Here is a 7,583-nt window from a genome sequence, read left to right as displayed (position 1 = left end):
CAAGAACTTAGAAAAAGAATGTAAAGTAATGCCACAGAAAGTAGAAGGAAAGAGATTATAAAAACAGAGCAAAAATTAATGAAAGAGGAAAGTTATTATCCAGAACATTAAAAAAATTCTACAAATCAATAAGAAAAACACAAATAACCCAATATATCAATGGGCAAGAGACTTGGACAGGCTTTTTCAAGAGGGTATCCACATGGTGCATAAACATGAAATGATGCTCAATCTCATTAGTAATCACGGAAATGTAAATTATCTTTTCGAAGAGATATTACCACACACTTTCTAAAATGGCTAGTATTAAAGAGATTGACAATACCAAATGGTGACAAGATTGTGGAACAATAGAGCACACATAGATTATGGAGGTGTTATTTTGGAAAACAGTATGGCATTATCTATTAAAACTGAAGATAATCTGTGACTCAGTAATCTGTGACCTCGTAATTTTATTTCTAGGTATATACCCTGAAGAAATATATGCATGTGTGTACCAAAGGACATGACTGAGAATATTGTTAGCAGCACTTGTTAATTTACTGTGTATCTTTTAATGTCATTTTCATTTGTTTTTCATAGCCAGGCAGATTTAGCTAGTCCTGTGTCTAATGCTGTGCAGATTGTTGGCATGAGTGCTACCCTTCCTAATTTGGACCTTGTGGCGTCTTGGTTGAATGCTGAACTCTACCATACTGACTTTCGTCCTGTACCACTTTTGGAGTCAGTAAAAATTGGAAATTCCATATATGACTCTTCAATGAAGCTTGTGAGGGAATTTCAACCCATTCTACAAGTGAAGGTAAATCATATTTTTATATCACTACTATCAGTATTTTTGTGTTCGCATTTTCAAGCAACTTGTTAATTTTTGAATTATATAATTAGGGGTTACAAAGTAGTTCAATATACATTACATATTCATTAGTATTAATATTAAGCTCACTGGTTTCCTCTTGAATTGGTGATGGTGAGAGAGGAAACATAGTTGTACCTTTGATTTAGATGATCATTTCCTGGTGTGTGTGTGTGTGTGTGTGTGTATGTATATATATATTTTTTTCTTTTCATGAACATTTCTAATACTATACATTTCCTGATATATAACATAAACATTTTTTAAAAAACACTAAATACTGTTGTGGAAAATTAACCTTTTGTTAAATGGTGGGTATAATATTAATATATAGTAGAGTGGAAAGAACATCATTTTTGGAGTTTAACAGACCTACCTATGATACTTAATAGAGATACTTGATATGACTGATATTAGTTGAATTATAAAACCTCTCTGAACCTAGTATCTTCATCTATAAAATGGGATATAATATCTTTAGTACTGTAAGAATGAAATATGATTTTTTAAAAAATTATTTAGCAATCAAAAAGTGCTCCGTAAATAAGTACCCTTCCATACCCCTAAATACACTTTAAAAGTTAGTTGACAATATTTTATTTTCTAAGCCTGATTCTTTAATCCTAAGGCCAAAGAACTGCCTCGTGTACATCTATGGAGTGAGGCATCTTTTATTTTTGTGTGGAGTTGTGTCTCTGAGTACTGAGACAGCTAAGGGTCATTTTAGAGTTGGAAATAGGACTAAATTTATGTGTCTCAGCATCTTCATAGGTATGTATTTGTAGCCTCTGCATGCTTGGTATGGAATCTTATTCAGTTGCTTTGCTTTGTACCCCATATTTCACCTGGCTATGCCTTGGTTGCTTCAATAAATATATATGTAAACGTATTCATTTACTTTCCTGTTGATCTTTTTCTCCTATTGCCACGTCCATGCCTCTATCCTATTTAAACTGCTTTCACTTCTTACCTGGATTATTGAAATAACTTCCTAATTGTTCTTTCCGCTTCTAATCTTGTCCCCTTCAGTCTATGTTTAAATCAGGATCTAGTTACTTATTTAAAATGAACATCAGATGAAACTTGCAGTGGCTCTCTGTTTCATTTAGAACAAAAACTGATGTCTTCAGAGTAGCCTACAAGGCCTTACATGATCTGCACTCCCCACCCACTTAGTGCCTTGGCCCCACCTACTTCTTTACCTCTCACTTCCTTCATACTGGCCTCTCTGCTGTTTTTTCATATACTGACAGTCTCCCATCTCAGGTTCTCTTTGTCTGGAATCCTTTTTTCCCTTAGGCATCAGTGTGTTTTACTCTTTCACCTTTAGATTTTTACTCACATGTCAGTTTCTTAGACCTTCCCTGGTCACATTATCTAAATTACAGCATCCTCCCTCATGTGGTCTCTATTTATTTTCCCTGTTTAATTTTTCTCCTTAGCCCTTTTCAAAATTGAACATACCATGTGTTTTATTTATCTTGTTTTTGTTATTATGTATCTCTTCCTACTGGATAGAGATACTATGAGAGTAGAGCTTTTTTTTCCCCCTACTTTGTTTACTGCTCCAGCCCCACTGCCTAGAACAGTATCTGACACATAGTAAATATTTGTTAATGAGTGAATGGAAGGAGGAATTAATTAATCCAGTTACACACATTGACATATTTCCAGTATGGAGAACTTGCAGGGCTACCTACCACAGGGCATTCACATTTCTGTCAGAAATGTGGTACCTTTTCTTGAGATAATGCCTCCCCTTCTTCACATCTCAGCTAAATTATTTTCTCAGGGTAACCTTTCTTTTAGGTTTTTCTGTCAAATTTCTGTCAAATATGAGGCCTCAAAACATCATAAAACTCTCTTTTATAATACATCTTATGGTTGTATTTTACATTTATTTGTTTAGTATAGATGTTCCTTGACTTATGGTGTTATATCCCAGTAAACCCATTGTAAGTTGAAAATATTGTAAGTAAAAAAATGCATTTAATATACCTAACCAATCAAACATCAGTTTATTTAGCCTAGCCTACCTTAAATGTGCTCAGAACTCTTACATTAGCCTACAGTTGGGTAAAATCATCTAACATAAAGCCTATTTTATAATTTAATGTTGAATATCTCGTGTAATTTGTTGAATACTGAAAGTGAAGAACAGGATGGTTGTGTGAGTATTCAGTTTCTACTGAATACATATTGGTTTCACATCATTGTAAACTTGAAAAATCTTAGGTATAACCATTGAAAATCAGGGATCATCTGTACTTTAAGGAGTCTGACCCCTTTACTATTAGGACCTTGACTTTCTTTTGCTCACCATTGTAACCCATTGCCTGAGGGTTGAAGCTCAATAAATATTAGTTGAATGAATAGAAAATATTTCTTTCTCATCTTTCATTGTAGTGAGGTTTTTTCCTTCCTGTTTTGTTCTTTCTTTGTTTCATTACTGACTTTGTAACTGATTTTCATTATGCCTTTGAGTAGAAAAAGCTTCCCCATAAAGCAAAATGAATGATTTTAAATCAATGTGAAAATGTTTTGAAAGTACCACTAGAGTGATTGTTTCCCTTTCTTTTTTAGGGAGATGAGGACCATGTTGTTAGTTTATGTTATGAGACCATTCGTGATAACCATTCAGTATTACTTTTTTGTCCATCAAAGAAATGGTGTGAGAAGCTGGCAGATACCATCGCCCGAGAATTTTATAATCTACACCATCAAGCTGAGGGTGAGTTACAGATGGAAATGAAAGCCTCCATACTTAGTATATTGGCCTGAAAGTAATGTTAGTGATTATGTTACAAAATGTATCTCTCTTTCATCATTGCCACTGCCTGCCCACTAGGCACTCTTTTTATAAAACTATGAATCTAATCCTATCCTGCTCTTATTATAGACAATGTATACACACACGCACTCAGGCTAATCAGCTTCAGACTTTTAGAAGACTGGGTTTATACAGGTGTATACTGAGGTTCTTTGTCTGGGATCTATGGACTTTAAAAGTTTGATCTTTGGAACCCCTAAATTATATGTAAAACTCCACATATACACATTTTTCTGGGAAAAGTGGCCCTATCTTTCTTTATACTTCCAAAGGAATGTGTGACTCTAGAAAGAATTACATATACATATATGTCTATAAATTGACGTTTGAACAACACAGGTTTGCATTGTGTGGGTCCACTTATGTGTGGATTTTTTAAAATAAATATATTGGAAAATTGTTTGGAGATTTGTGACAATTTGAAAAGCTCACAGATGAACTACATAGCCTAGGAATATTAAAAAATTTTAAGAAAAGCTAGGTCAGTCCAATAGAGCTTAAAAAAAAGAAAAAGGTATGTCATGAGTGCATAAAATATATGTAGATAGTAGTCTATCATTTACTACCATAAAGTGTACACAAATATATTATAAAAAGTTAAAATTTATCAAAACTTATGTACCCAAACACAGACATGGCACCATTCTCAGTTGAGAGAAATGCAAACAAATGTAAATGAGACAGTATTAAAACTACATAAAATTAACTGTAATACATATTGTACTACTGTAATAATTTTATACCTACCTCCTGTTGCTGTTGCATAGTGTTATGAGTATCTGTTTAAAATGCTGTGTGATGCTAATGCTTATCATCTTCGCTTGAGCAGTTCATCTCTCTGGTAAATTGGTGTTGCAGTAAAAAGTGATCTCTTGTGGTTCTTGCATATTTTTCCTCATGTTTAGTGCAATGCTGTAAACTTGGAGTAACACCATGGGACCTATATGAATATGAAGTGCCACTGGCAATGCTAGAAGTGCTCCCAAGAAGCAGAGAAATTTATGACATTACAAGGAAGAGTTCAATTGCTTGGTGTGTGCTGTAGATTGAGGTCTGCAGCTGAGGTTGCCTGCCATTTCAAGATAAATGAATCCAGTGTAAGGACTATTATAAAAAAAAAAAGAAGGAAATTCATGAAGCTGTTGCTGCAGCTATGCTAGCAGGTGCAAAAACCTTGCACTTTTTGTGAAATTCCTTTTTAATTTGAAAGTGCAACTTTTATGTGGGTACAAGGTTGCTATATGAAAGGCATATAGCATATAAATCTAATATGATTTAATAAAAAGTGAAGTCATTATATGACAACTTAAAGGAAAAGGAAGGTGGAGGGTCTAAAGCTGGTGAATTTAATGCTACCAAATGATGGTTTGCTAATTTTAGAAAGAGGTTTAGTTTGAAAAATGTCAAGATAACAGGAGAAGCACTTTCTGCCAAGCAAGAAGCAGCAGATAAAATCCCAGATGCCATTAAGAAAATCATTGAGGAGAAAGGGTATCTTCCTGAAGAGGTTTTTCATGCAGATGAAAGTGCCCTATTCAGGAAAAAAAAAAATGCCATAAAGGACATTTATTAGTAAGGAAGAGAAACAAGCATCAGAATTTAAGGCAGGAAAAGATAGGCTAACTCTACTGTTTTATGCAAATACAGTAAGGTTTGTGTTTAGGACTGCCCTTATGTGTAAAGCTGCTTTTGGTTGTACAGCAGGAAGGCCTGGACAATGAATACTCTTTTTCTGGATTGGTTCCATTGATGTTTTGTCCTTGAGGTCAGGAAGTACCTTGCCAATAAGGGACTACCTTTTAAGGGACTACCTTTTGATATTAGACAATACCCTTGGCCACCCAGAACCCCATGAGTTCAACACTGAAGTCATCGAAGTGGTCTGCTTGCCCCCAACACATCTCTAATCCAGCCTCTAGATCAGAGGGTCATAAGGAACTTTAAGGCTCATTATACATGGTACTCTATAGAAAGAATTGTCAATGCTGTGGAAGAGAACCCCAATAGAACATCATGAAAGTCTGGGAGGATCACACCATTGAAGATGCCGCCATTGTTATAGAAAAACCCGTGAAAGCCATCAATCCCAGAACAATAAATTTGTGCTAGAGAAAATTGTCCACGTGTTGTGTATAACTTCACAGGATTTGAGGGAGAGCCAATCAAGGAAATTATCATAGAGATTGTGGGTGTGGCAAAAAAGGTGGAGATGATGAAGGGTTTTAAGTTACAGATTTTGGAGAATTCAAGAGCTAGTAGACACCACACCAGAGGAATTAACAGAAGATGACTTGATGGAGATGAGTGCTTCTAAGCCAGTGCCAGATGATGAGGAAGATGACATAATAGAAGCAGTGCCAGAAAAGAAATTGACGTTAGACAATCTGGCAGAAGGGTTTTGATTTCAGGACTGCCTTTGACTTTTACAACACGGACCCTTCTATGATATGGGCACTGAAACTAATGCAAATGGTAGAAGAATTATTATTGTATGGAAACATTTTTAGAGAAATGAAAAACAAAAAAGTCAGAAATTATGCGTTTCTGTAAAGTTACACTGAGTGTGCCTGCCTCTTCTGCCACCTCTTCTGCCTCTGCCACCTCTGAGAAAACAAGACCAACCTCTCCTCTTCCTCCTCCTACTCAGGCCTACTCCCATGAAAATAATGAGGATGAAGACCTTTATGATGATCCACTTCCACTTAATGAATAGTAAATATATTTTCTTTATGGTTTTCTTAATAACATTTTCATTTCTGTAGCCTACTATAAGAATATAGTGTATAATGTAACATACAAAATATGTATTAATCAACTGTTTATGCTACTTATAAGGCTCTGGTCAACAGTAGGCAATTAGTAGTTAAGTTTTGGGGGAGTTAAAAGTTATATGCAGACTGTGTGGGAATTGGTGCCCCTAATCCCTGCATTGCTCAAGGGTTGAAAAAAAAATATATGCGCACACACGCACACACACAGACACACATATAGTTATATGTGTGTGTATATATATATATATATATATATGTATCTTAAATCAGCTTTGTTGAGGTATAATTTGTATATAAGAAAATGTACTCATTTTTAGTGTATACTTTGATTAATTTTAACAAATGTATACGTCTGTTTAACCATATAATCAACATATAGAACATTTCTATCACTCCAAAATGTTCTTTGCTGTCCATCTCCTCCATCTCCAGCCTTCAGTAACCATTGACCTCCTTTTTGTCACTTTAGGTTACTTGTGCCTTTTCTAAGAATTTCAAGTAAATGAAGTCATACAGTATATGTGTGTGCTTTGTATCTGGCTTTTTTCACTCAGCATGGTGTTTTCGATGTTCATCTATGATGTTACCTTTGTCAATGTGTTCCTTTTTTATTGCCAAATAGTGATCCAGTATGTACTAATGGCTATACCATTAGTATACTTTTTTTACTGATTCTTGGATGAACACTGTTACCTCACCATTTTTACTAGCCTGTGGTCCTTTGGCTAGATAAATATAGGGAAGACAGAGACTAGTTCTAGTCACAGAATGTTGGGGTATTTTATTAATTCCCAGTGGTATCATGAGGGCAGGTGATGGATATCTCAAGTCTAGTTCAATAAGTAAACTTCGCCTAAAGTTTTATTGGCTAGGCTCTGGTCCAGCGGTGTGTTTTCTCTTCTACTTGCCCCTTAATTGATGCTTTCTGTGCCATGTTAACTTATATTCCTTGCATTGTACCATGTCAACTTATATTCTTTAATAACCAGAATCATTATTATTTTCTTTTCTTAAAGTTTTGCTATCTTGATTTGTAGCAGTGCTTCCCAAATGCTAGTGCTTGGGTTGGAATCTCGTGTATGATGACATTTTCACCAGAAAAATAAAGACAAAACAGCACATT

The 7,583-nt window shown here is 35.0% G+C and overlaps 1 protein-coding gene across 1 annotated transcript in view; it reads left to right on the top strand.

Annotated features, from left to right (window-relative positions):
* Positions 1-7,583, top strand: part of POLQ (polymerase (DNA directed), theta) — a 147,229-nt gene that overhangs the window by 9,284 nt on the left and 130,362 nt on the right. The window contains exons 6-7 of the mRNA XM_012639541.1: positions 586-805; positions 3,443-3,590. Of these exons, the coding sequence (XP_012494995.1) occupies positions 586-805; positions 3,443-3,590 (368 nt within the window). The remainder of the gene's footprint in view (positions 1-585; positions 806-3,442; positions 3,591-7,583) is intronic.

This window comes from Propithecus coquereli, unplaced genomic scaffold (genome assembly GCF_000956105.1).
Source record: "Propithecus coquereli isolate 6110/MARCELLA unplaced genomic scaffold, Pcoq_1.0 Scaffold10, whole genome shotgun sequence".
Classification (NCBI taxonomy): domain Eukaryota; kingdom Metazoa; phylum Chordata; class Mammalia; order Primates; family Indriidae; genus Propithecus; species Propithecus coquereli.
Note: the sequence above shows the minus strand (reverse complement) of the source record. Positions and strands in the feature narration are given on the sequence as shown.